At 53.1% G+C, this 27,283-nt stretch overlaps 2 protein-coding genes across 5 annotated transcripts; one reads left to right on the top strand and one right to left on the bottom strand.

Moving 5' to 3' along the window:
* Window positions 1–27,283, top strand: LOC103563045 (oxaloacetate tautomerase FAHD2A, mitochondrial). 2 transcript variants are annotated; one of them, XM_008538246.2, is made up of 8 exons: window positions 1–266; window positions 2,855–3,102; window positions 4,247–4,463; window positions 7,479–7,538; window positions 7,743–7,905; window positions 9,019–9,127; window positions 9,238–9,325; window positions 9,465–9,698. In XM_008538246.2, exons 2-8 carry the CDS (start codon window positions 2,861–2,863, stop codon window positions 9,525–9,527), a joined length of 942 nt encoding a protein of 313 aa, XP_008536468.1. In that variant the 5' UTR covers window positions 1–266; window positions 2,855–2,860; the 3' UTR covers window positions 9,528–9,698. The 2 variants fall into 2 exon arrangements, with proteins under 2 accessions (XP_008536468.1, XP_070428233.1); XM_070572132.1 differs by lacking the exons at window positions 9,238–9,325; window positions 9,465–9,698 and adding an exon at window positions 23,380–27,283.
* On the bottom strand, window positions 9,860–23,874 carry GPAT2 (glycerol-3-phosphate acyltransferase 2, mitochondrial). Of its 3 annotated transcripts, XM_008538245.2 has the most exons (23): window positions 23,822–23,874; window positions 22,713–23,170; window positions 20,167–20,294; window positions 19,919–20,032; window positions 19,154–19,227; window positions 18,636–18,740; window positions 18,272–18,400; window positions 15,770–15,869; window positions 15,245–15,378; window positions 14,856–14,955; window positions 14,546–14,758; window positions 14,073–14,192; window positions 13,823–13,905; window positions 13,364–13,482; window positions 12,559–12,629; window positions 12,226–12,484; window positions 11,987–12,135; window positions 11,731–11,808; window positions 11,102–11,233; window positions 10,895–11,015; window positions 10,727–10,792; window positions 10,431–10,486; window positions 9,860–10,100 (listed from the first exon to the last, which is right to left on the bottom strand). In XM_008538245.2, exons 3-23 carry the CDS (start codon window positions 20,227–20,229, stop codon window positions 9,984–9,986), a joined length of 2,403 nt encoding a protein of 800 aa, XP_008536467.1. In that variant the 5' UTR covers window positions 20,230–20,294; window positions 22,713–23,170; window positions 23,822–23,874; the 3' UTR covers window positions 9,860–9,983. The 3 variants fall into 3 exon arrangements, with proteins under 3 accessions (XP_008536467.1, XP_070428231.1, XP_070428232.1); XM_070572130.1 differs by lacking the exon at window positions 23,822–23,874 and having other exon boundaries at window positions 11,987–12,484; window positions 22,713–22,875; XM_070572131.1 differs by lacking the exons at window positions 22,713–23,170; window positions 23,822–23,874 and having other exon boundaries at window positions 11,987–12,484; window positions 20,167–20,330.

The raw sequence follows: 27,283 nt of genomic DNA, 5'->3' as shown, positions 1-27,283 counted from the left end.
AGCCCAGAGCCCAAAGATGCACTAGGGAGACGCCAGACCTCCAGCGCCGGACCCGCCCCCTCCGGACTTGGCTTCCGGGGCAGAACGAGGCGCCCTACTATTGGCCGTAGTTCTGCAACGTCACCAGGGAGCGCCCGCCTCTGCCGACGTCTCGTTGAGAGGCGCGGCGCGGTGCCCTGTAGCTGTAGTTCTCCGGCGGCCGCTCCAACGTGATACCAGCCTTTCGGCTCTCGCTGACCTTGGACCCCTGGACCGGCTGCCGCCAGGTAGGTTGAGTTCAGGCCAGGCCGGGAGGCGTCCCCGCGCCAGGCAGCGGGGCGCCGGGCCTCAGGCTCCCTCCAGGCCTCCAGCTGAGGGCAGGACTGGACCCAGGTTTCCACCCGCTCCGAAAACAGGGCAGGGCGGGCCCTGGAGAGCGCCCACTGAGTGCAGGGGACTAAGCTGGGCTCGTAGGAAACCCGAGGGGCCGGCACAGGGTCCCAGGCGAGTGGATGGCGGGACGCCGTCCCAGGTACAAGCTCAGGTCTTTCAGGCTGCGATGCTTGTGCCGTTTTCGCCTCACGTCGCTGCTCTTTGCTTAAGGATCCTTTTTCAGAGGTGGATTGAGGTCGGGCTCTGTTACAGAAGCACCGGGGCCGCTTTCTGACCTTGGCAGGTGGCTTCTCTTCCTTACGCCTCAGTGTCCCCTTCTGTAAAATGGGGTGCACTACCTGTTTGACAGAATGAGAACCTGCTGGTGCCTGTCATGTGGAAAGGGCGGTTAGTGGAGCCTGGGGTTATCGTGGAGAGCAGATGACCAGCCTTATCCCTGAGGCAGCAGCTAGCAGGCGACCAAGCTTCCCTGAGCATGGCTAGGGGCAGACAGGGTGTCCAGGGCCTCTAGAGGATCTCCTACTTCTCACCACAGCCTTCTGGGCTAAAGTGTCCTGGGGGGGGGGGGGGGGGGAGTGGGCTGAAGCTGGATTATCTTGTTTGCACAACACCTGGTTTCTGAACTAAAAACTTCATTGTCACCTGGACTTGGATTGAAGTCTTTCCAGCTCTTTCCCCTTCTTGGGAATATGGGCGAATCCCTTAACCTCTCTAAGCCGTAACTTTTTCATCTGTAAAATGAGGCTAATGGTACCTACTTTCCACGATTGTCAAAATAATTAAACCAGACATTGTAGATAAGGCGATTAAAATGAGACCTGTCATTCACTGGGAGCAGTTACTGTTATTTTAGCGTGTGGAGTGTCTGAGCACATGCACTTGGGCTTGAACAGCCTTTTGACAGTGTGATGATTGGGCTTGTGTTATGACAGGAGGGCAGGAGGCTTGAAGCCTGGTTTTTCTGGTCGGACTCATCTGCCAGCACAGTGGTTTACTATGGTTTACTAGTTTACTGAGAACTTTAACTGAACAAGACAGATGGAATGGTGGGAGTGAGGATCAGGCGTCTGGTACTACTTCCACATGCCTGAGCGAAAAGGGCTATTCTTAAAAGCAAGGAACCGTGCAGGGGAGGGACTGTTTGGAATGGAGGCCAGACTTAGATTAGAAACAAAACAAGAGAACGGGGTTTGTCTTTGAGTAGAGCCTAGAACTCAAAACAGGACCTGAGCCCTGTTGATACCTTCTAGGTGATTTGAGGAAGGCACAGCCACACCTCCTGAGGTTGACAAGCACCAAGCTTTCCCAAGTAGTGAAGAGTCAAGCCTCTGCTTCTGGCATTTGCTCATTCAGTAGAGAGTAGCTGAGAGCCTTCTGTGTGCCAGGCACAGTGCTGGGCACTGTGGCCTCAGCAGTGAAAGAGACAGACATGGCCCCAGAACCCAGAGAAGAGACAGCCCAGGGATGCTTGTCAGGCCTAGGCCCTGCCCTTTGTCTGCAGCCTCTTCTCTCAGGCAGCCTGTGCTCCAGCAGGAGAAACTAAGTAATTTCTGTCTGGAGACGCAGGTGGGGGCTGCTCTTAGAATGCTGGGACAGCTAGGGGTTCTGGCTTGGTAATGTCAGCAGTGAAAAGCATTTTAAGTAGGAGGGTAACAGGATCAAACTGGCATTTAAAAAATTGCTTGTGGCAACTGTGAATCCAGTTTCTCCAGTGTCACTTGCCCATGCTGGGCCCTACTCTTGTCTAATTCCTAGTCCTGCTCGTTTTAGCCCAGCCCAGCTCAGCTTAGCATTCCTTCCTCAAGAAACTAGACAAAGGGGGCTGGCCCCGTGGCCGAGTGGTTAAGTTTGCGTGCTCCGCTGCAGGCGGCCCAGTGTTTCGTTGGTTCGAATCCTGGGCACGGACATGGCACTGCTCATCAAACCACGCTGAGGCAGCGTCCCACATGCCACAACTAGAAGAACCCACAACGAAGAATATACAACTATGTACAGGGGGGCTTTGGGGAGAAAAAGGAAAAAAATAAAATCTTAAAAAAAAAACAAGAAACTAGACAAAGACAGGACCCTTGATGTCGCAGCAGTAGTCCCAATTGCTGAATCTTACTTATGGCATCAGTTGTTGACTTCGGCCTCTCCCGCAAGCAGGTTGGCAGAGCTGAGTAGGTCTGATTTGCCCAGGTACAGTGTAAGCTTTCAGAAAGCGCTGGTTGAAAGAACGCTGGAATCCTGGCACCCAGCTTAGTGCCTGGCATGAGATAGTCACTCCTCTAGAAACGTTTCAGTACATGCGTTGAATTGAGCAAAAAGTCACCTCATAAAGTGTAACAGAGTGAAATAACATAAATCTGAAGCACTTCCCATGTGGTGTGCCAGGAATGGCTGATGGGGTGAAGGGCCTTGGGCACAGCTCAAGGAACTCTGGGGATCCTGATTATGGTTCCCAGCTCCCTGCCCCTAGGACCTGCTTTTTTCTCCACAGACTCTGATGCTGGTCTCTGGTGGAAGGAGATTGCTCACCGTTCTGCAGGCTCAGAGGTGGCCCTTTCAACAGTCCAGAGACATGAGACTGGTGCAGTTCCAGGCACCCCACCTGATGGGACCTCACCTGGGACTGGAGTCACAGGCTGGTGGCGGGGTCATCAACCTCAATGCCTTTGACCCCACACTGCCCAAGACGATGATAGAGTTCCTGGAGCAGGGAGAGGCCACGCTCTCAGTGGCGAGAAGGTAAATCAGCAGGCAGCATTGTCCTGCAGCGACTACCCTGTTCCCCCTCTCCCTCCTCCCGCCCCATCCCTGCCCTGGGAAACAGAATGGGCAGGGAGCTCTTTTGCAAGGGAGCAGAGTAACCCCACCGTTTCTTTGTCACCTCTTCTCTTAGTGAAGAGCCTTAGAAATCTTATGACAACATCCTCAGTTTACAGGGTGGAAAACTGAGGTCCAGGGAGGGTGATTATCCCAAGGCCACCCATTTAGTGGTGGAGCTAGAACTACTTCATCACACTGCCTTCCGCAGAGGATTAAGTTGCTGCCTCCCTGAGGAGGCTGCTACCTGGGGTCCTAAGAGGCATCTTGGGAAGCTGGGGGAGTGATTGGACTCTTGGCTCCTTAGAGGAGAGATGACTGCAAAGAGATTTTCTTAAAGATGGTTCTTGGGTTTGGGCTAGATTAGATAGGGACTTCCCTTAATCCAGAAGCCCTATGGAATCTGGTCTAAAGATGTCGATGAACAGTGAATTAAAAACCACTCTGAGATCATTTTCACCTGTTAAACTGGCAAAAATAGAAATCTTTGACAGCACACAGTGTTGGTAGGAGCATGTTTCCCCTACTGTCATGTTCTCTCAAGATAGGAAACTACTTCCCCATCTCTCATTAGGGAATTGGGTGTCTCTACACTACGGTAATACGCAGCTATAAGAAAAAAGAGGAAGCTATATACTATTATGGAGACGTCTTCAAAATAGATATGTATTTTTAAAAGCTGTATATGGTGTGCTGTCATTTGCATAAAAAGGGATGGGAAGAGCTGCACAGGACACAGTGGTTTCTCCAAGGCTGGAGCGGGGTGACTAGGAGAGGGGGTAAGAAGAAGGGCCTCCGTTATTCCCATTTGCACCTTTTGAATTCACTTACATGGATGTGTGTCACCTAATGGGGGAAAGGAAATGAGCACTGGATAAATAAACAGTGCTCTGATATCAGAGGGCAAGAGCTGGGCTTGATTTTCACACTGACCCTTTTCGTTGATAGATCTAGAAAATATATTTTAAATAGCAAAACTTGTAGCCGCTGCAGGATCTCCCCAGCATGCCCCAGGATTGCTGGCCTGCTCCCACACAGCCCCTCTTTCCTGCTCTGGTCTCTGTAGAGCCCTGGCTGCCCAATTACCAGTCCTACCACGGTCAGAGGTGACTTTCCTGGCCCCAGTCACGCGGCCAGACAAGGTGGTGTGTGTTGGCATGAATTATGTGGACCACTGCAAAGAACAGAACGTGCCCGTGCCCAAGGAGCCCATCATCTTCAGCAAGTTTGCCAGCTCCATTGTGGGGCCCTACGATGAGGTCGTCCTCCCACCCGAGAGCCAGGTCGGTGCCTCCCCACTGCCCTCCCTGGTCACTGGGGCCCATTACAGGGCACTCAGTGGTCAGCATCCAGCCAAAAGGAGCCACCTGTTGCTCAGTAGTGTATTAAATAGAAACTACAGGGGATTGTACAGTAATAAGACTGGCTTCAGGAAAAAAGAAATTAATGAGAAGAGAGACCTTTCCACTATTCCCATTTGAATTGCAAAAGTGCTGTACCTTCATTGTAGAAAATTAATAAAATTCAGCATGCATCTTCTAAGAATAAGGATAATGTCCCATGTGACCCTAATATCATTATCACAACTAAGAAAATTAACATGAATAGTATCTAATATGTAGTCCAAATGGGAATATTCCCAGTTGTCCCCAAAGATGACCTTTTTTAAAAAATTTTTTTGAGGTCACAATAGTTTATAACATTGTCAAATTTCAGTTGTACGTTATTATTTGTCAGCCACCATATATACGTGCCCCTTTACCCCTTATGCCCACCCCCAGCCCCTTCCCCTCTGGTAACCAGTAATCTATTCTCTTTGGCCATGTGTTTGTTTATCTTCTCCATATGAGTGAAATCATGTGGTGTTTGTCCTTCTCTGTCAGGCTTATTTTGCTTAACATCATACCCTCAAGGTCTATCCATGCTGTTGCAAATGGGAAGATTTTGTCTTAATTTTTGAGGAAGATTAGCCCTGAGCTGACATCCACCGCCAATCCTCCTCTTTTTGCTGAGGAAGATTGGCCCTGAGCTAACATCCGTGCCCATCTTCCTCTATTTTATGTGTGGGATGCCTGCCACAGCGTGGCTTGATAAGCAGTGCATAGGTCTGCACCCAGGATTCCAAGTGGTGAACCCTGGGCCGCCAAAGCGAAGTGCGCGAACTTAACTGCTATGCCACCCTGCCAGCCTCCAATTTGTCTTTTTTTATGGCTGAGTAGTATTCTATTGTATATATATACCACACTCAAAGATGACTTTTAATTTGGGTACTGTTTTGTTTGTTTTTTTGTTTGTTGACCCAGGATCAATCAAGGCTGCACATTATATTTGGTTATGTCTCTTTAGTGGCTTTAATCTGAGACAGGGACCTACAGACTTCTTCTCAAAGGGCCAGTTAGTAAATATTCGGCTTTGAATGCCATATAGTGTCTGTTGCAACAACTCAACTTTGCCACTGCAGTCTGAAAGCAGCCATGGCTGATACATAAATGAATGAACATGGCTGTGTTCCAGGGAAACTTGATTTTATTTTCAAAAACAGGCAGAGAGCTCGATTCAACCCATAGGCGGGCCATAGTTTGCTGATCTCTGATCTCAAACAATCCCCCTGCCCTTTTCAGTCTTTCATGACACTGACTTATTGAAGAATCCAGGCAAGTTGTCTCATAGCATATCCTACACTCTGGATTTTTCTAGTTGTGTCCTCGTGATTAGATTCAGGTTAAACATTTTTGTCTGTACAGGTGTCTTAGTTCATTTGGGCTGCTGTAAGAAAATACCACTGACTGAGTGGCTTATAAACAACAGAAATTTACTTCTCACAGTTCTGGAGGCTGAGAATTCCAAGATCAAGGCACCAACAGATTTGGTGCCTGGTGAGGGGCCACTTCCTTGTTCACAGACTGCTGTCATTTCACTGTTTCTTCACATGGCTAAAAGGGCAAGAGCTCTTTGGGTCTCTTTCATATGGCACTAATCCTATTCATGGAGGCTCTGCCCTCCTGACCTAATCACCTCCCAAAGGCCCCACCTCCTAATAGCATAACATTGGGGGTTAGGTGTCAACATAGGAATTTTGGGGGGACACAAACATTCAGTCTTAGAGCAATAGATGTTGTGTACCCACATTGCCTCCCATTGGGAGGCTCATGTCAGGTGGTCCTTGATCACTCAGTTTACTTACGTTCATAAGATCTCTCCAATGTAAAGGTGCATTTCACTGTGGTAATTAATAATCAATCTATAAGGGATTAGTTTGAGACCACATGACTGTCTTATTGCTGCAGTTTTTCATCCAGGGATCCTCTGGTCATCCTTACCAGAATCCATTATTGCGTTGGGGGTTAGAAAAGGTGATTTTTTATCATAACTTCTCTTATTATCTAGCATTCTGTGAAGAAAAGCTGCCTCCCTCCTTTTTTTTATCCCTGTCCCTTTAGTATCACTGTGAATTCCTGATTTTTATCTAATATGTTGTAATCTATCATTTACATTCTTTTTGATATTCAAAGTCTCACTTTGGCCGGTGAGGGGCTTCAAGTTGGCTCCCATCCTCTTCACTTTTTGAGCACTTCCTTGCTTTCTGGCAAAGATACTTCAGGCTCATCTTGTACTGTATTTTGGACCTGGAATTAGCCATTTCTCCCGAGGTACCCAGTTCTTTCTAGTGGGGAGCCATATTAGAGACCAAGAGACCGAGATCAGGTATCAGGTGTGCTCATAGCAACTCTGGTTGTCACCATTAGAAAGAGCAGCCAATTTGAAAGGCTAAATTGGATCTATTTTGTAGTTGTGCTTTGCTGATTATGGGAAATGCTGAGCATATTTTCATTTTTTGTGGCTGTTTCTTTTCTTTTTGTGAATTGTTTGTTCAAGACTTTTGCCCACATTTATTTTGGTATGTTGATCCTTTTCTTATCATTTAAGTGAGTTAACTCATTAAAGCAGGTGCCTGGCACATGGTAGGGTTAGCTATTATTACTTGCTATTTATCCTTTTTTGGAAGTATCAAGGGTCACTTCTAAACTCAGTCCCCCAGACTGGTGGTGCTGCTTTATACTCACAATGGGCAGCTGTGCCTGTATGCAGTGGTGCTGCTTGCCACTGCCCAAAGTCTATGGCTCTGCAAGTCACGCAGCCCCCGTTGTTCACTCCACTCTGGTTTGTGTTGATTATAAATGCGGGCCAGCGGCAACCCCCATGTTAGAGGCCCAGGCCCTGATGCACAACATGCAGCCCCTCAGCACAGGAAAGGGCCCCAGAGCCAGGCAATTCACTGCCCCTTTCCCACTCTACAGGAGGTGGACTGGGAGGTGGAGCTGGCCGTGGTCATTGGAAAGAAAGGCAAGCACATCAAGGTGAGGTGGAAGGGGCAGTGCCAGTACTGGCACATTCCCTGGCATTGGGAAGTAGTTGGCACTACCTGCTTTGACACCTGCCTTGCCCCTCCCCTACCACCTTTGGCTAGCTCTGGCTACTAACATGGGATAAAGGCTTTGTTACAGGTTTTGGAGTCACTGTGATCTAACCTCCAATCTGGCCAAATCCCATACCCCCTATAGGCCACAGATGCCATGGCTCATGTGGCCGGCTTCACTGTGGCACATGACGTGAGTGCTCGTGACTGGCAAATGAAACGCAATGGAAAGCAGTGGCTCCTAGGAAAAACCTTTGACACCTTCTGTCCCCTGGGCCCTGCCTTGGTGACCAAGGACGGTGTAGCAGGTAGGTCTCTGAGAGCCCATGGACGACTCTCCCTGCTCTTGCACGGCTACGTGAAAGTACAGAAAAAGCAGTGCTCAGGAAGTGGGAGTGTAGGGTGCAGCCTGATGCGGATTCCCCCTCCACCAGCTGCCTTCTGCTGATTCCTTAGAGAGCAAGTCTCTAAAGCTGGGCCACAAGTCCTCAGCAGGCCTTCTTCCATGTCCCCTCACCTCCTAAAGGACCACAGCCCCAGAGGTGGTAAACCTGCAATTGTGAAGTGCATTACAAAGAATGGTGCTCCCCTGATGGGTAGGTCTAGCTCCGTCTAGCCACCACCATCTGGAAGAGTCTTTAAGTTGGAAGGAAGCAAAGCTGGCCCTTGCGCATCACACAGAATGGCTGTTAGAAAGCCCATTCATTTTCCACACTAAGGGAGCTGGAGAGCACCAACAGGACCTTGCCCAGCCAGTGTTACCAGGGCAGCACCAGCTACCTGCAGCAAGAGCACAGTGAGCCAGGAGGAAAGATGGCAGGTCAGAGGGCAGAGCGCTGCCATTCAGGTGGGGGCCTGTCCAGGCGGTTAAGCCTCACACCACCTCATGCAGTAGTTGGTGAAGTTAAATTGTGTTCCACCTGCTCAAAGGGGTATATTTGTGAGTGTGTAAAACAAAAAAAGTTCAAAGAGCTGCTTACCCAGGACACTATCGTGGGTAAGCTGTTCCCTGCCCGCATCAGGTGCTGGAGGCTTCATTGCCCCCGCTTGTGCAGTTACTCTGTTGTTTTATAGATGCCAAGTCATTTTTAGATGTCCATTTTTTAAGGCAAAAAACTGCCACTTTTCTCTCCCTCTGGAGGATCTGGGACACATTCCCTCCTTAAATCACCCAACTGACCACTGGCAGGTGCTCTGATAGGTGTGGATGCACACAGGCCTGCCAGTGTCCATACAGAAAGTTCCGGAGTAGGGAATGCTGAGTCTGAGCAAGCAGAGTGCCAAGAGCATATGCAGGGAGACCAGCAGACAGCCCTTTCACCTAGCAAGTCATGGGCCTCCCTGTGCTTTCATTTTCTGAGTACAGGGGGAGGTTTGAGGAAAAACAGGGAGAACCCCAAGGTGTTGTTTTTGCATTTCAGATCCACACAACTTAAAGATCTGCTGCCGAGTGAACGGGGAGGTGGTCCAGAGCAGCAACACCAACCAGATGGTGTTTAAGACAGAAGAGCTGATAGCCTGGGTCTCCCAGTAAGTGGAATGCAGCCCTGCCCCACACACCTATCTGAGGCTGAGCTGAGCCCTCCATCCCTGGCTGTGGCCACCTCAGCCCCAGGTCTCACCTGGCCCTTTTGCCCCAGGTTCGTCACTCTCTACCCAGGGGACGTCATCCTGACGGGGACTCCCCCAGGTGTTGGTGTATTTAGGAAACCTCCTGTCTTTCTCAAGGTAGGTTGGCTAAAAGGAGGAAAGGGAGGACCCAGAAGGCCTGGCAGGCTTGGCTTAGACTTCAGAAATCCAGGCCTGTGTATGTGTAGATGTGTGTCAGACTAAAGGACTGACATCCTCGTGGCCTGCTCTGTTGCAGAAAGGCGATGAAGTCCAGTGTGAGATTGAAGAACTAGGCGTCATCATCAACAAGGTGGTGTGATGGCTCCTGCCACAGGCCCTAGACTTAAGACTGGAGATGGGTGCATCCATTCCCACTCAGCCCAGCACGGGAAGAGGCCCACTGCCAGCCATGGCCCCTCAAGCCTCTTCTTCCAGGTAGAGGGAGAGGAGATGGAGCTCTCCTCCTGAATAAACTCAGGCCAAAGCAGCAGCTTGGCTTCTGCTGTTTGTCTTCTTTTAGGGTGTGTTTCAAGGAGCAAGATAGAGCGTTCTCATGGCGTGGGGAAGGAGAACAGATAGACACACACACACCAAAAAGACACTGCTGGGCTTTATCACATCAAGGGATGGAGAAAGCAAAAGACAGCAAGGGACAATCAAACCTCAAAGATTTTATAGTCCAGCTAAGGGTCTGCAACCTCCTCTGTCTTCTGGCTCCAGGGCACGGCTGTGTTCTGGGGCTGAGAAGTCTCAGGACGGGCTCCACCTCACAGTTCTAGCCACAAATGAACTGCCGAATGAACTGTTCCAGCTTTTCCTGATTGTCCCGGCTGGCAAATGTGGGAGACAGGTGGAGCATGGGGCCTGCAGGGCTTTGTGTCTGCTGTAACACCTGGGCCATGGAGAAAGGCTGTGAGCACTCCATGGAGGCTGCCCCAGAAAACTGCAGAGACCTTTGGCCCCTCAGGCCTCAGCGTTTGAGTGCAAATGCTGCCTTTCAGACTATTCCCAGTACCCCACCTGGGAGAAGGATGAGGCAGTGGTTTGGGAGACCAAGAGGGGCAGGAAAGCCATCCTACCTTCTCCAACTACTGTCACACCTATTCTTGGGAGACACTGGGTAAATCCCAGAGTGGACACAGCTGGGCTTCCCTGAGCAGCTCTATCAAGGGGTGGGACTGGGGGTGGGAGACAGGAGGATGGTGAGACCGGCTCCTCTCACCCCCAGGTCTCTGAAGGTCCAGATAGCACTGATGGCAAGATTTGGGTCTGCACACTCTGGAGGGAAGAAAGAAGTGAAGGCTGTAGGGAGGGCAGAGAGCCACTGGGTACAGGCTTCTCTCCTTGTTGAAGGAAGTAACCACCCAAGGTTAGGGCTCAGACGGGACCTGAAGGCCCTCTCTGTACTCTGCAACCCTCCTTCCTGGAGTTGGGCTGCCACTGCCCAGCAGGGGGCAGCAGCAACCAGCAAACCCTCCCCTGCCTCCTGAAAGCCTGGGCAGCTGCTTTGGGACTCACCAAAGAACCCTTCCTCCTGGGCAGTGTCCTGCAGGAACTGGAACAGCTGCTCCACGTAGCCCGACTCTGTGGCAGAGAGGAGACCTAGGCCTGGGGCCCCACATAGGCAAAGCCCCTGCCTGAGCTCTCAGCCTCTCCCTGAGGACACCAGAGAAGTGCAGGCCTCACCGCTATCAGGCAGCTGTCCCTGGTGGAGGAAGGCGGCAGCCTGGGCGAAGGCCTTGAGCAGTGGGCTGAGCAGGCGGCAGAGAAAGAGGAAGAAGTCGGGGCAGCGCGACTGCTGACTGAGCTGCAGGAGGACAGGCCAGGGTGAGGGCAGCTCCCACTGCCACCCTACTGCCTCCCTCCCCCACCAAGTGGCTTTTCCCAACGCACCCTAAAGTACCGGCCCTCCGCCTCCTCGAAGTCATCACTGTCACTATCAGTAAAGTCCCCACTCGGTTTCCACAGCAGCTTTGCACTCAAACGCTGTCGCCCTGTGTCGCAGGCCAGCTGGGAGCCTGGGGTCTGGGGGCCATGGGAGCCATTGGTCCCTGTCAGGCTGGCCAAGGTTCAGCTCCGAGTCCCCCAGACCAGGCACATGGAGGTGAAACCAGTAAAAGCAGACCTAAGGAGCCCAAGAGGACACCAGGGCCATGCCAGACCGTGGCAGTGCTGAGCCAACTTGCAGGGCAAGGGGAAGTGGACACTCACCCTCAAGGACCATAGCCATATGGACAAGAAATGTCAGGGGCAGGAGGTGTGCAAAGACCCTCAGAGGTATACTTGTCTGGTCCTGTCATGATGGATACACATGGGCCCAGGGCAGATGTGGTCTGCCAAATTCCAAGGTGGATACTGGCAGAAGCAGGACCCAAGCTTCTCTGTCTGCTAGGTCAGGGGGCTGCCCACCCCCACAGCACACACAAGGCAGACAAAGAGCCCAGGGCAGCTGTCACTCAGGGTGGAAGGCTAAAGGAGGTCAGGCCTCAGGCAGGGGCTTTGTTTCCAGCTGCCCCACCTACCTCCTCAGCAACCAGGAGCCCACACTGGATGAGACGGTCCAGCACCTCCTGACAGTAGCAGTAGGAAGACTGGCAAGGCTGGGGAGAAAGAGGCATTCGTGTGGCCTCAGGAGAGACAGGTGATGGGCAGGGGCCTGGCCCAAGGCAGACCCAAGGTCTGAGGAGTAAGGGCTTGGGCAGGTATGGGCCCCCTCCTACAACCAGGAGGCTCCCGGGAGGCCCTGGGACCGAGCTGGGCTGGCAGGAGAGGCCTGACCGGCAGCAGCAGCAGGTCTTGTGGCAGCAAGTGCAGCAGCAGCAGGATCTGGCGGTATAGCTCATTCTGGCTCAGCAGCTCGATGCCTTGCAGCTCCCAGGGCCCCTCAGGTGGCACTCTGCCTGCCAGCAGCCCCCGCACAGCACAGGCTGGGGGAGGAGGGGGACAGGCATGAGGAAGGGAGCCGTTCCCCTCACTTCTTATACACATCCCACCCACCCTGAGTACTTGGGACTCACCACCCACGGCCTCGCTCAGGAAGGCCGGCAGCAGCTCTGTGCTCAAGCGTGCAAGGTCCATGAGGCCTGGCCCAGGCCGTGGAACCACCAGCAAATCCCCCTGGCGGACACGCAGCAGAGCCACGTGTGCCCGCAGCAGGCTCAGCGTGTGCTGCAACAGGCACCGCAGCTGCCCTGAGAAGCCCACATCAAAGCCACGCAGCAATGTCTCCTCTGTCAGCCAGGAGAACTCCCCCAGGAGCTGTGACAGGAACACCCCCTGGATGGGCAGTGCAGGGACTGAGCAAGAGGGCCACACCCTGTTCCCCAGCCCCCTACCACACTGTGCCCTACCTTTGGGTGCTTAAACAGCAGCAGCGTTGCCATGATGGCCGTGCTCATCACCGCCGAGCTGGCCACGCTGGCTGGGGCCGGGAGTGGGGAGATGCTGGTCAGGGGCCCAGGCCCAGGCCCAGGCCCAGCAGCCTAGTTCCTCCATCACTCTGCAGGTATTGTGGGCCAAGAACACTCCTCCCCTGGCTCCCTGGCAGCAGCCACACATACCCCACACACACTCCACCCCAGGGAAGGGCAGAGCAGGCCTGAGCCTTGGATGCCACCCTTCTCAGTGGAGGTTGCCATTTATCAAATCTATGCTGAGAAGCAGGGTCTTAGTAGTCGCACCCACCAACAGTCTGCCACAGAGGAGCACTTGAGAAGACAGTAGTAATGACAATTCTGTTAGAGCCGCCTCTGTGCCAGACACTGTGTTGAAGTCTCTTACATGCGTTATTCCGCTCAGTTAACATCACCCCCATTTACAGCTAAGGAGACCAGGCTCAGAGAGGTGAAGTGATGAGCCCGAAACAGGGCCAGTGTGACCTCAAGTAGGTGGCTTGGAACCAGGCTCACCCACTGTGGTTCAGGAGGCCATCAGTGTGCACTCACTTAGTGGCTCCCTCATGTTCTCCCTGGCTGACCCACTCCACAGGGGCAGAAGAGGGTTCCACTCCTATTCACATATCCCAGGGGCCACACAGGAGGGAGAGTCAGGTGCAGAAACCCACTTGGAATGGACGGCCCTGATGACTCGCCAACCCAGAGAGAAGGGACTGCTCAGGACCCTCCCCCAAAAGGCTCAGACCTAGTTCCCCCTCACCATTCAGGACGTGACAGCTCAGCCTCCTGATCAGGCACTGGTCCTCTTCCTTGAGGGCCAGAAGAGGCTGAGTTACTGGGGTCCACTCCTGTTCCTTCTCAGTGTCTGGAACAGCAGTACTGGGATAGAGACAGAGATCACAGGATGAAGGGACCAAATCTAAAGATAGTCATGGGGAAACCCACAGCTTTCTCAAAAGTGAGGGTGCTTCCCTATCCCAGCCCAAGGGCAGGGGATGGCTCATGTAACACCAGCCCCTTCCAGGGCTGCCATTTCCCACACTCAGATTACAGGCAAGGAGGGGTGCCTGGCACTGTTCTGGATGACCCAAGCATATTTGGTGAGGCAAGGCTGGAGCTGGTGATGTGGGTATGTGGGGGTAAGGGTTGCCAGTTCACCAGCTGGGGCCAAAAGACTGCATGCTTTGCCCCCGAGACCCACACACTCCCCTGCTCCTACCACTGGCCCAGCACGATGGGCTGCAGCAGCTGCTCCAGGGTCTGCCTGCTTCCCCAACAGCTTCTGGCATTGATGGTGTATTCCTGCCCAGGACAAGGCTCTTAGGTGGCCTGCTCTGGCCCACCAGGAAACCTGCACACAGCCCACCTCAGGTAGGCAAGGCTATTCCTGTAGTGGCTTTGAGGGCCAGGCTGCCAGAAGCCCCAGGACAGACCTGAGGTACTCCAGCTTTACCCAACAGGCTTCGTACCTGCAGGGAGAAGGGCTGGGCCAGCTGCACACGGACACAGACCCGGTGGCTACAGCCCCAGCCTCGCAGGCTTCGCAGGACAGCCAGAGCTCCCGTCCACAGCCCCAGTGGGGCTGAGGCCTGCAGGGAAGGAGGGGCTGAGTGAGCCAGCTCACCAGGGGCACCACTCTCTGCTCAACTATGTCTCAGGCCCAAACTGGTACATGACCATGACCTCTCCAGGCTCATTTTCTCACCCATGAAACAGGAAAAATCCCTCTCTAGCTGGGTCTTTTGAGAGTGAAATGAAAGGATGACTGTAACAGCCTTGTCAGGTGCCACAAGATGATAATTATAGGGGATAGAATTCCTTTGCAGCCCCTCCTTGACCCCAGCCCTAAAGGGGACTCAGCCACAGGACACCATATTGTGCCTCCTCTCTGGAGAATGTCTAAAAGATGGAGATGGGGTCCCAAGGAGCAGGAGGGCCTCACATGGTGTGCATAACGTGGTGCATCTGGAACCAGGTCATAGGTGATGGCCACTGGCACCAGGAGAGCATCTGGGACGATGCCCACCTTGACCGCCTCCACCACCAGTCCCAGCCAGGCCTGGCCCAAGGCTGACAGCCGAGGCCCCTGGGCCCCAGGGAGCTCCTCCAGAAAGATGAGCAGGGGTTGCCTGCTGACCAGCAGCTGCTCCATAGCCTGAAAGGGGGGTAGAGGAGACAGGTGTCAAGGCCAGAGCAGCAACAGGCCCCTGTACCCTGGTCTGGCCCCATACACAACCACTGGGGGCACTCACCGCATGGATCACAGCCCTTGCAAGGACCCCCTCAGAACTGTCCAGGGGGAGGTTGGCCTCTGGGGGTAGGAAAAGCCCCCCAAGCTTCCTTAGCAGAGCTCTGTGGGGCAAACGGCACAATGAGGGAAGGGGTTCAGGAGACAGGACCAAGCAGGAGGCTAGTGAGAGCCTCGGCCCACCCAGGGCCAGCCTGGGTCCTGTCTGAACACCGTGAGGCCAGGCATGGCCCTAGGGCCCATAGCTCACCCTCCATCTGAGCCCACAGGGAGGGCTGGGAGCAGAGAGGCCAGGAAGAGGGCCTCTGGGAGCTGCTGCCAGCACATCCCCACACACCCCTGCCCCAGCCTGGGGACTCCTCCCATGTATGTCTAGGGACACAAGGCTTTTACCTGAGGATTGGGGAGCAGGCACGGGGGTCCCAAGCCACACGGAGCACGCCCAGGCCCTGGGAGAGCAGCACGAAGGGCAGCAGAATCCCGTCCAGGAGTGACTTGTGGGTAGAGAGGAAGACAAGCGGCGAGCCCTGCTCCGGAGAGAGCAGAGGGAAGTGCCTACCTGCCCCCAACCCTGAAGACGCAGGGAGCTGAAACCCTGCTCCTCCAGACCCAGGGCAGCCCCAGTGGGAGGGAGGGTTCAGCTGAGCAGTTCTTCCTGAGCACATTTCCCAAAAGTAGAGGAGCTCTGTCGACAACTTTTAAGGTAATGCGTTGATGTAATGGCTGTTAAGACCATGATGAAAAGACGTTAGAGGAAGCCCCGTGGGAGCAGGACCGTGAGACACAAAGAGAAGGTCGTCAAAGAGCAGTGGATTTTTCCCAGCAGCTGAAGGGGCTGGTCCTGACTTCGGGCTTGGCTTGGCCTAGCTCTACCGCTCTGCTCCCGCCATCCCCATCCCAGCAGAGGGCGGGCCTTACCGCCTGGGCGGCCTTGTGGACCATCTTCATCTGGCCCTTGTGGAGCTGCACGTTCAGGAAGAGGCAGTTCAGGAACCGCAGCAGAGCCCAGCTGAACAGCCTAGAGAGCAATGCCCAGTCAGGTGTGGCAGGGCACCACCCACGAGGCAGGGTCCCACAGCATCTCAGAGGGCTTCCTGGCACTCCTCTATGGTGGGCACTATTATTGTCCCGACTTTACAGAAGAGGAAAGTGAGGCTCAGAGAGGTTACAGAAACTGCTGAGCAGTAGAGAGAGCTAAGAAGCAGTGGTGCTGGGACTGGAGGGCCGGCCTGACGCCAGAGCCTATGCCTGTGAGGTGCTGATACTCTCTCAAGAAGACCTCATGGTGCAGCTGCCTCGCATCAGCTTCAAAGCATCTCCTTGCCTCCATTTACCCCAAAGCAGATTAGAGATTAAAGACTCTCTTCAGGCATAACCTGGCCTGGTTTTTGCAAACTGCTGGGAAGGGTGAAATAAAAAGGGAGGAGTTAGTGATACAAGCAGGAAAGGGAATAACTAAAGGGGCAAAGTCTGGAGGGGTTGTCCAGAGGCCCGATAGGGGGACTGGCTTTAAATGAGGATGGAAGTGGAGATGCAGGTAGTATGGAGATGTGGTGGACAAGCAGCATGTCCCCATTGATGGCTCCTATGTCTCCATGAAGCATGAGACACGGGTATCAGGTGACGGTGCGTAAAGATGAGATGGGAGCAGTCTGGATCACAGCCTTGTGCCCCTTTGAGAACTGCACTCATCAAGGAAAACAGGACCACCAAGTGTGTTTTCCCCTAGCAACATTTGGCTGCTTAGGTACAGAGAAGGCAGGTAGCAGCTGGGTTCAAACGGAATCAGTTGTGCCCAAGTGACTGCTTCATAAGGACATTATTATTAAGATGGGCCCTGGAATCAAAGATAGACCAGGAGGAAGGAAAGACAGAAGGGGCTGATGGCTGATATAAAGGTGGTCAGGTCTAAAGGACTGGAAGTCTCAACAAAGTCAAAGAATTGTCACATGGAGGGCTGGTCAAGGTCACCAACAACCTCTACTTCTTCTCCTTGCTCAGTTGACTTCTCAGCACTTTGAAGACAGCTGAGCCAGACACACACAGCCCTGCACCCTCTTTCCCTCAGTGACTCATTCCTCCCCTGGCTTTAAACATCATCTACATGCTAAAACTTTTGCAAATGTACATCCCTGGCCCCAACCTCTCTTCTGAGCTCCAGACTCATATAAGCAGCTGCCTCCTCAGTGTCTCCACCAGCACATCAGGTGTCTGAAACTCTTTATATCCAAAACATCCTTTGTGGACCAAACTCACTCCTCCCAAGCCTGACCCCTCTGTCCACACCACCAGGTGCTCAGTCAGAAAGCCGGCTCTCCTGTGAGATCTCCCTTTTGCCCTCACTGCCCCTACCCCTACCCTCCAATCCATCAGTGAGTCCCGTTAATTTCACATTGGTGTCTCAATCCATTTTTCCAACCTCCACTGTCACCTCCCCATCCAAGCCATCATCACATCTCACCTGGACTAACAAAATAGCGTCCCAAATGGTCTTCTGCTTTCTGCTCTTGATCCCAATTAATCTTATCATTCCCTGCTTAAAACCTTTCCATTGGTTTTTACTGCACTTAGAAATCAAATCCAAACTTCTTGTATGGCCCTGCATATCTGGTCCATTCTACCTCTCAATTTCACCTCCAACAACTCTCTCCCTTACTTCCCAGCTTCCAACTCCATCAACTTCATAAGGAAATCTGGCCCTTTCCTGCAGCCATAGCACTTGCTCTTCCCTCCAGCAGGACTGTTCCTCCCATCGACGCCTCGCCAAGGCTGGCTCCTTTCCCCGCTTTTGTCCCGGGCTTACAAGTCTCTTCCTCCCCTCCAGGTATTCTTAGTCCTAGCCCTGTTTTGTCCTTCTTGCAGCCAAGTGTATCTCTGTTCACCCCTTTATGTTAGTGTCCTGCATCTAAGAGGAGCTCAGCCCTGTGCTAGATGAATAAGGGAGGGAACAGGTGACAAAAGCATGAATGCAAGTGGGAGCATGGGGGCCTATAAGATCAGGGAACCAACCACCTCTGCCTCTTTCCCTCTCTCCACAGGAATTTGACCTGGGGAGAGGTAGAAGGACGGAGGAGGTACTTAAGTCAGCCACAACCAGGGGTTACTGAGGTGACCCCCATATTCCCACCCCCAGGACAGAGAGACAATACCCAGGCCAGCAGTGGTGAGAAACTGGTCTGAAAACTGGGAGCTGGCTCAGATCAAAGCCCCACCCATACCCAACTGGTCCCACCAAGGAACCAGCTGTCCTTAAAAGGTCCCACAGTATCCGGATCAGGGGCTCCCTGAGCCCCTCTGGTAAACACACCGCATGGCTCCCCAGGAGGGGAGTCCAGTCCTTCCCCAAGCTCAGTCAACACTCACTCTCTAGAAGGGCAGAGACCCCAGCCTAGGGACGAGTGACCCTCAGCACGGAGTTACCTGAGCAGGAAGGGGCAGGGCGGGGCCTGGATGTGTCCCAGGATGCGCTGTACCTCTTTCTTCACAAGGTTGGGCACCTGGCCCTCCCCAGCCCCTCCTGGGGCCCTCCCTGAGATGACATTTTGCACCCTGTGGTGTGAGAAGAGTGGTGTCAGGCTGGGGCATGCCTAACGTCTTTCAGGTCACTTCCTTCAGCCCCATGGTCTCCCCAGGGCACAGCTCCCAGTCTTCACACTCCATCTTTAAGGAAGGGTCCCAGGCAAAGCTAACATTCCAGAACCCAGCCCTCTAAACCATCCCTGCCTTTGTCATCTCTTCAAGGATCCCAGAAGTGCCAGCCAGACCCCAGACCCTGCCTTCTCACCCAGTGCTTTCCATGATCTTCTGTGGAGCATCCTGGCAGGGGGGTATGTGCTGCTCCAGTGACCACAAGAAATAGCAGAGCCTCCGAACCAGCCAGCCCCGAAACCTGGACACAGCCCCGAGAGCAGGGGGAATATCTTTCAGAGGGCCCATCCCCTACTAGGGCCCACAGAGGGCTACTCCATCAGGAAGGGATCACACCCCAGTCCCAAGGCCCAGGAACACCTGAGCTTGGCTTATCACAGAGCGGGAAAAGGAAGAACCTGACCATCTGTGCCTCATTTCCACCCCTCTCCCCACTGAGTGGTACAGGTTCAGGGCCTGACACACAGTGGGCAATCCATAAATGCTCACAGAGGGTGCATCAAGAGAGCTCCAAGCCTACCTCTCCCTGCCTGTGGCTATGGAGCAGCAGGTAGGAGCCCTTCTTTTTCCATCACAGGAAGAAAATGCCACCACAAAGCAGGGCCCCAGCAGCCCTTCCCCCAAGGACCCTGCCCACCCCCCAGCTCTGACTACCTGGTGTTCTCCTCCTTCACCAGGATCGCATTGCAGAAGCCCAAATCCATTATGCTTCTGTGGAAGAGGGACTCCTGCCCAAGAGGGGGCAGAGACAGCACGTTCTTGGGGGCCTTCGCAAAGTGGCAAAGGAAAGCCCCCGTTCTGTCTTCTGTGGTCTTTGCCTGATGGACTATTGAGTCTACCAGGAGACAGGATTATAGCTCAGTGTTTCCCAAAAGATATTCAACCCTGATCCTAAAGCTCACTCAGGAAAAACGGTTCCAAAATGAAAGGGCTGCATTCTGAACAGAATCGCCTCTTGGAAAGCAGCATATGTTAAAGTCTCTGAGAAGTTCTCCCATCAACAACAGAGAACATGTAGCCTGGATCTCCACCAGAACCCTGGGTCCCATCAGCACTAGCACATGGCAGGGATGCACAAGAGGTCTTCAAGCATGTGCTGAGTGACTCTGAGTGGGCGGAGTCCCCCAAACTGAACAAGAGGACTCATTGAGGCACTACCCCAGCCCTCTGGCTATGCCCTAACTCCCCTCAGGCCTCTCTGCACTTCCCCACCCAACCCTCCCAGGCCTGTGAGCCAGGCCGAGGCCAACAACACAACCCATACCAGTGCATCCATTCCCTTGAAAGACAAGAGCAGGCACATGGGCAAGGGAGGGCCAAGCTTGGAAAGACATAAAGGAAGCTGCTTCCAAGAGTGTGGCTCCCACAACCAAGCTACCCCAAGCTTCCCAGGGTGGGCCCCAGCCCTGCATCACTCACCCAGCTCTTAGGGGTGCAGGTCTGGCAGCAACGACCCACAAAGGGGCGATATTTCCCCAGGAATGGGGTGACAGCTTCCAGCTTCATCCCAAAGCCTGAGGACCACAGGCTGGTCTGGAAAAGGGCCACAGGGAGAGATGAGAGGACTCAAAGTCCTTGGCGGAGGGAGGGAGGCTCCAGGAGAGAGGGGCACATGAGGGGAGGTGGGAGGGCAGAGGGTGTTCTGGGAATGGGAGGGGCCGCACTACCTCCCGGCCATTCTGGCTGCTCTTCTGCTGAGTATGGAGTCTGGCTTCCAAAATGGTGTCCATGGGGGCCTATAACATCTGGGAACCAGCCACCTCTCCCTCACACCCTCTCTCCAAAGGAACTTGACCTGGGGAGAGGTAGAAGGATGGAGGGGGTACTGGAGTCTGGGCCACAACTAGGGTTTACTGTGGTAACCGCCAAATTCCCACCCCCAAAACAACACCCAGGCCAGCAGTGGTGAGAAATTAGGCTGGAAGCTGGGGGCTGGCTCAGATCAAAGCCCCACCCCATACCTGACCGGTCCCACCAAGGAGCCCGCTGTCTTCAAAATGTCTCCAGCATCCAGAGAGGGGCTCCCTGAGGCTAACAAGAAGATCAATTTTCTTATCATCAATACCCACCCCATCATCTCCTAGCACAGACAGGGGCTGTACTGGAGACTCAGACCCTCCTGTGCAGAGGGAAAGAACGAGGCTGGGCTGGCAGGAAGGAGGCATGAGACTGTCAAAGACAAACAGGACCATCGCCACAAAGCCAGTTCCTGCTCAGCTGCTCTTCTCCTTGCACCAGAAGATGGCCCTTTACCCACTCAATTGTCACAGGAATGTGGGCCCGGTACTAGATGGGGGGTCAGAACACAGGGAAATGCCACACAGAGCTGTTCCCGAGGAATGTTCATCTGCTGGGGACAAGAGAGACTATTCCACATCGATTTCCTCTTACGCAGCGCTCTCCACAGAAGATCCCACTTGGTACCTCCCCAGCCCCCTCCTTCCCACCACAATATTCCCCTGAACAAACGTTCATCTTCAGAAAACAGCAGTGAGGCCCTCCTGGCCCAGAAATGGGGTGCTAAAACCCCTCCACCCTGATCCCTCACCGTGTCCTGATAAGTTGGCTGGACCAGTTGTTTACGTTATCCTGCCCCCACCACACGATCCACGTGCCCCTCTGGAGTGCCTTCTCCCTTCCAAATTGTGTCCACAGCACCTCTGAATCACCCTCTAGGTTTTTCCTCTCCTCCAGAACTGAGGTTTCACTTCCCCACATCTTCTGAAAGCGTCCAGAGGGCAAGGGCTACAACTGACTCACCTCCGCATGCCCAGCAGCCCACCCAGGGGAGGGAGCCGGGACGCGCTAGAGGATACACGGTGACTCCCCCTCCCAGAACTCCTCAGGTCTCACCCCCTCCCCAGCTGCACAGTCCAGAACCACGAAGCCAGGTGGCACAGGATCACCACCCCTCAGCGCACAAGCTCTGGCAGACTTCTCCCAAAGCACTTCCACTGTGACAGCGTCCTCACAGCCCCACTCAGACACTTGGCACAGGGGCCTCCCAGACCAGGGCTGCAGCTGGGGAGTCCTGCCTCAGACCGCCCCATTCTCAAGCTCGAACCCCAAGCAGATCTGTGCTAACCCCAAAGGGGTGGAAGGAAAGACAGGGGGAGGGGTGGCTCCCACTGGCCCATTACCTCAACCACTCAGTTCACACAACCCAGAGGTGGGTTCCGGGACATACCTTTCGAGCACCCAGGCCCCAAAATGGGGATCTCTGAAAGTCTGTAGCCCCTGCCTGGATGTCCCTCCCTCAGGACCTAAAGCACCTACAGCAGAGGTGACAAACGGGCAGCCCCAAGGCCAAATGCAGTCACATCTGTACTTCCTTTGGCCACACGATATTCCAGAACCTGTCAAGTTAACATTAACATTTAAAACTAGAGAGCTTCTTACATAAAAAAACAGAGTTACGTGCCGGCCCATGGCCAGTGGTTAAGTTCAGCATGCTCGGTGGCCCAGGTTCAGCTCCCAGGCACAGACGTACACCACTCATTGGTGGCCATGCTGTGGTGGTGAGCCACACACAAAACAGAGGAAGACTGGCACAGATGTTAGCTCAGGGCAATCTTCCTCAGCAAAAAACCCCCACAAAAAACAAGGTTTCCAGCGGCTGCTGTTTAATAAACCCCTGAGACCTGGCATCTGTGGCAGACACCCCACAGGGCCTCAGCTGGCTGGAGCCCGGGGCCACTGTCCCTTTAGCCAGGCACCATGTGCCTTACCATCTGCCACCATCCATGGCACATGATGTGGGCCCCTGCGCACTGCATGTCAGCGTTTAGAGCCTTTGACCCAAGGATCAGGTCCAAACCCGTTCCTGTCTGCACTGTCTGCACCCTACAAAGAACCAGACTCGAGCATGACCTCTTCGCCCCCAGCCCGAGCCGGGGCCCTCAGCACTGGTCCCTCCGCAGCCCACGGCAGACGCTCCACGAGCCGCCCCCAGACCCAGAGGGGGTCCAACAGCATCCTGGGCACGTGCCCCGGGTTAGGGCGCCCGAGGCCAAGGACCAAGCAAAGCTGCCCCTCAGACCACGGCCCCTCAGAGGGCGTCACTGGCGCGGCAGGCGACAGGGCCGGGGCTCTGTCCAGTCCCCGCCAGCTGTCACCAAGGCCCTGCGGGCAGCTCCGGGAGCCAGAAAGCCTCTCGACGACCCTGGGCTCGGTCCGACCCGGCCCAGCACGAAACGCCCCGCGCAGGTCTCACCTCACACCTGCCGCCAACTCGCGCCAAAGCCGCAGCCCAGTCAGGAGGTCGGATGGCGTCGACCCGCCGCTTATACGCGCCGGTCTGGAAGGCAGCCCTGATAGCCAATTGGGACGCACGCTGGGCCTGAAGCCCCGCCTCCGTGGCGCCCCGCCCACGCCGCGGTGCGCGCTGCGTGAACACGTGACACGCGCTCAAGGCGTGTGGGCGGGGCGATGCGGACGCCGCGTGTGGGGTGTGGTGAGTCCCTGAGGCCCTGGGTGTGTGCTGCGCCTTGCTTCTCCTTCAAGCCGCAGCCCGCCGGTGCGTGGGGTCTTTGGAGGTGTTCGTGAGACTCAGGGCTCCCGGAAGGTTGGACGAGGACTTGTGGGCAGCCAGGTTCTGATGAAAGAGGTTCCCCGGGTACACACGCTGCCACGCTGGAGTTTAGGCTCCAGCAAAATTCTGAGTTGGGGACACTTAGAAAAGAGAATCACCGGAAGCCAGTTTGAGGTCATGAAAAACAAGTCAGGTCTCCCCAGTGTCATTTCCTTTGTTGATAAGAATTCCATAGTCAGGGACGTGCCAGAGTCACAAGGTGCCTGGGTTTCAGCTGGCCCTATGACCCGTGTGTTTGTTTATTCGTGTGCTTATTTGATTAATACACAACTCTTGTCTCGGCCCTAAGCTCCAGGTGAACGAAGATCTTATTGGTTCATTCATCTTTTGACTGATCCTGGCATCCAGCAGGGGACCAACAAGTAGTAGGCAGCCCATATAGAATAAATGAAGGATGGAATGACCTGCACAGCTCCACGTGTAATGAGCCCACTCAACATGCCAGAGAATTCCACGGTTTCAGAACATTGTGACACTGCGTGAGCAAAGCCACATCAGAGCCTGGCTGGGTGGGAGAGCAGAAGGCTGGTTCACATCTCTTCCCTCTCTCTGACTCACTACCCCTGATGTGACTGCCCCTACCCTTCTCTCCAGGGTGTAGCCATCTCTCTACCTTCTTTATGCTACTTGGTGTCTATCTACCTAGGCCGTATGTTTGTGTCCACTCATCCTCACCCAGGTTTGCAATGTCCTTTCAGTATTTGCAGAATCCATTTTGTCCCCCATCTTACCTTTCTTCTGTATCAAGGTGCACTAGCCACAACTAAATCCTGAGATTCTAAAGCTGAAAAAAACAAAAACAAAACCACCTTTATTTGGAAGTTGTAAGTTGCCTCCTAAGGATATAGACTTGAATTTACCTGATGTCCCTTTTTCCTGGGAACAGCATCCGTATGGGCATTCGAGTTTCGCAGTTTCCCGTAGGACCCCACTTCTCCTTCTCAGGGAGATTTAATGCTGAGAAGTGACCCAAAACAGATGCTTCCGACTTGAAAGTTGCATATTGTGACGGCAGAAACCAGGTCTGTCAGGTAGCAGAGTTCTGTCCTCAGTCATGTGGCTACTTTGTAAGAAATGTGTTTTGTTTTTGCTGTTTGCTGCAATTTGAACATTTAAAAAGAAGCATCACCTCTCAGACCTGGATCTTAGTTGGGGTACAGAGGATTCAGTGTGCCCTTCATCAAACAGTGTGCAGAAAACATGGAGCTGCCACGCAGCAAGACCTGCAGGCTGGCTGCCATGCAGACTGACTCTGGCTGATCAGACATTGGGAGAAACAGAGAAACTCATCTGGGCTTGGCCCCACCCAACCTGGACTGAACTTCCAGAGCCCCACCCTGAATTCAGGCCAGACTGCATCACCCAGAATGCCTTGACGCAAGTAACTGACTCCCTGGGTCTAGAGGGACAAAGGCCCTCCCTGTGGTTGGGGCTCGGTGTTCCCTGAATGTGATGGGTCTTCCTGCTGTAGGGCATCTGGAAGAGGACGGAGGCTGGCATTATCTGGACAGGGGGGCTCTGGCCCCTCTCTCTGGGGCTCACCAGGGGGGCTGGGGAAAGGGCCTCTTTCTGGGATACCCTTCATGTCCAAGAAGTCAGCACAGTCACCTTTAGAGGTAACCATTGGTTGTGCTCTGTGTTGTAGCTCCTTCCACTATCCTAGAACCTTCCATAAAGTCGTATTAAATAGTGCAGCAAACCACACTGCTGAGAATGGAGAAGTGAAATCTGGGTGCTGCTAGTGGCAGAATGGGAAGATGGATGCCGGGAAGACGCCAACAGATGCTCACCACACAGGCCACTTTCTTCCTGGCCAAGATTGGCAGCTTTAAGGTTGAAAACTTGAGCCAAGAAGCTGCAGGGGCAGGGGGTATGGGATGTGGGGAATGTGAAGTAATTTTATAATAATGAGAATCTTTGGTTCTATGAAGACCAGAAATGGTGTGAAAAATTAATAGGTTGATGGCCTGTGGGAGGAGGGTTTTTCCTGCTACAGGGCTCTGTCCTTCACCCTGACATTTTTATCAATAACTTGGATGTTGATCCATAAGGCAGGTTTAGCCTTCTAGCGGGTGGCATGAAACAATAAGGAATAAAGGACTTTTGCTGACAGAATTAGGATTCAAAGAGATTTTGAGAAAAGAGGAATTAGGACCAAAATGAGCCCCAACCTAAAAGTGTCTGGTGATACCTGAGGGATGGCAGCACAGTAGAATGGGCAGAAAGCTGGGCTTGTTGTTGGGTTCTCTGTCCAGTGGGGTTCTTTTCCTTTCCACTGATTCCAACTTAAACAAACTTAAGTCAAAAGATAATGGGTTGGCTCACATAACTGGAAAGTATAGGCATGTTAGCTTCAGGCATGGCTTGATCCAGTGCTCAAACAACATTTTCAGGTCTCTGATTCTCTCTCATGTGTCTGCACTACTTGTCTCAGCTTGGTTTTGTTCTTCCTGAAGGCTCTATCCTATACCAGGATGACTGCCAGCAGCCCAAGACTTATATCTGTCCACCCTAGCAACCTTAGTAGAAAGAAATGTCTGTCCCCCAACATCCGTATGAAAACCCCAGAGAAGACTCTGATTGGTTCTGCTAGGATCATCTGCCTACCGTCTGGGCCAATCATTGTGTCCAAGGGGTAAGGTGACATGTGGGCTCCACCCAGACCCCTGCCCCCTTTCCCTAACTGTGTGCAGTGAGTGGGACACCATGATTAACCACCTCAGCAGGAGTGGGGTGTGGAGGGGTTGGTTTCCTCAGGAAAGGGATGCTGACTGACAAAAACAACGTGTCAACCATGGTGTCTACTGCTAACTTACCAACACCAGGCTGGGGCCATTTGTCTGGTCTCTGCTTTGCCAAAGGGCCCAGCACTATGGATTCTTGATAAACGTTTATTGAATGATGAGTGAACTTCCCTCTCTGTGGACCTTAGTTCTCTGCTGGTGAATAGGGGTAATAATCTGTCTACTTACTTCGAATGCTTGGGGTGTGGCTCAGTAAGATTGTGGGGCAGACGCACTTGGAAAAGCATGATTGATCCTCCAAACATCAGGGATGATGGTAAACCAGCCAGTGCCACCATGTGATGCTGACCAGGAGGGTTGGGCCACCCTGGGGAAAGCTAGGAGTTATTCTGTTGCTCTGTGATCCCCTTGCCCTTTGCCCCCACCTAGAGGTGCCCAACTTCTCACCTTATGTGTTTCCTCCATTGTACTTGGGTTTTGCCTACCCAGAAAACATAGGTTCTATAACAGGGTATTTCCTCTCTATTGCCCAACTTGGCTGGGAATAGAGGGAATGGTGCTGAGGAACATTCCAGGCCCACTCTTCCTTCCTCCTTGGAGATTTCCTCCGTAGCATTAATTTAGCAAACTCCATCCATTGCCCGCTAATTGCTGGGAGGGAGCAAAGTGGGGGTGTAGACACTCCCCAACTAGAGTCATCTCGTGCCCTGGGGAGGGGTGGCCTGATATATGACTCTGTCAGTTCTCCCTAAACTAATCTATAACTTCACTGTGGTGCCAGTGAAACTTCCAGCTATGTAAACTTACTCTGAAATGTGCGAGGAAGAATAAAGGTCTGTAGATGCCTAAGTAAAAGGAGGGTGGGAAGGAAACTCGCTCTCCCAGATACTCAGACACACTACAGTGACATTGTTCTAAGAAAACGAACAAACAAAAAACCAATATGATATTTGTGAAAGAATAGATGACCTATTGGGATGGCATGGAGAGTTCAGAGGTGGTTCCTTGGTTACAGGGGAACTTGATATGTGTTAAAAGGTGCATCACAAGCCAGTGGAAAAAGAGTTGTTCTTATTGGGAAAACTCTGACTTGCTTTATAGCGAAAAACGATGTTATCCCATACAAGGTGGATGCTCAGATGGTGGATTAAAGAGGCAATGTGAGAGGCCAAATTATAACATTGATAGAAAACAACATGGAAGGGACCATGGAAGGTCTCAACATCTCTGAGACCCAGAAGGAGGAAAAGATTCCTTAGACAAAATTTCAAAACACAATCCATAAACCAAAAAAGGGGAGGGGGAACTTTATTATGTCAAAATTTAAAGATATCTGTTCCAAATAACACATGACAAAATGAGAGAAGATATGTGCAAAGTCTAAAATTTACAAGATCACTGGCGCCTCCATAAACTAGGAACTCGTGCAAATTAACAAGAAAAAATAAA

The sequence above is a fragment of the Equus przewalskii genome, chromosome 14 (genome assembly GCF_037783145.1).
Source record: "Equus przewalskii isolate Varuska chromosome 14, EquPr2, whole genome shotgun sequence".
NCBI lineage: Eukaryota > Metazoa > Chordata > Mammalia > Perissodactyla > Equidae > Equus > Equus przewalskii.
Note: the sequence above shows the minus strand (reverse complement) of the source record. Positions and strands in the feature narration are given on the sequence as shown.

Excerpts from the sequence above, each read along its gene's own strand:
- LOC103563045 (XM_008538246.2), top strand. The coding sequence starts at position 2,861 with ATGCTGGTCTCTGGTGGAAGGAGATTGCTCACCGTTCTGCAGGCTCAG. Across the intron at positions 7,539-7,742 it reads AGAAAGGCAAGCACATCAAG|GCCACAGATGCCATGGCTCA; the intron begins GTGAGGTGGAAG and ends TACCCCCTATAG. Across the intron at positions 9,326-9,464 it reads AACCTCCTGTCTTTCTCAAG|AAAGGCGATGAAGTCCAGTG; the intron begins GTAGGTTGGCTA and ends GCTCTGTTGCAG.
- GPAT2 (XM_070572130.1), bottom strand. The coding sequence starts at position 20,229 with ATGGACACCATTTTGGAAGCCAGACTCCATACTCAGCAGAAGAGCAGC. Across the intron at positions 18,741-19,153 it reads GTGAAGGAGGAGAACACCAG|GTTTCGGGGCTGGCTGGTTC; the intron begins GTAGTCAGAGCT and ends GGCTGTGTCCAG. Across the intron at positions 12,630-13,363 it reads GAGCTGTCACGTCCTGAATG|CCAGCGTGGCCAGCTCGGCG; the intron begins GTGAGGGGGAAC and ends TCCCGGCCCCAG.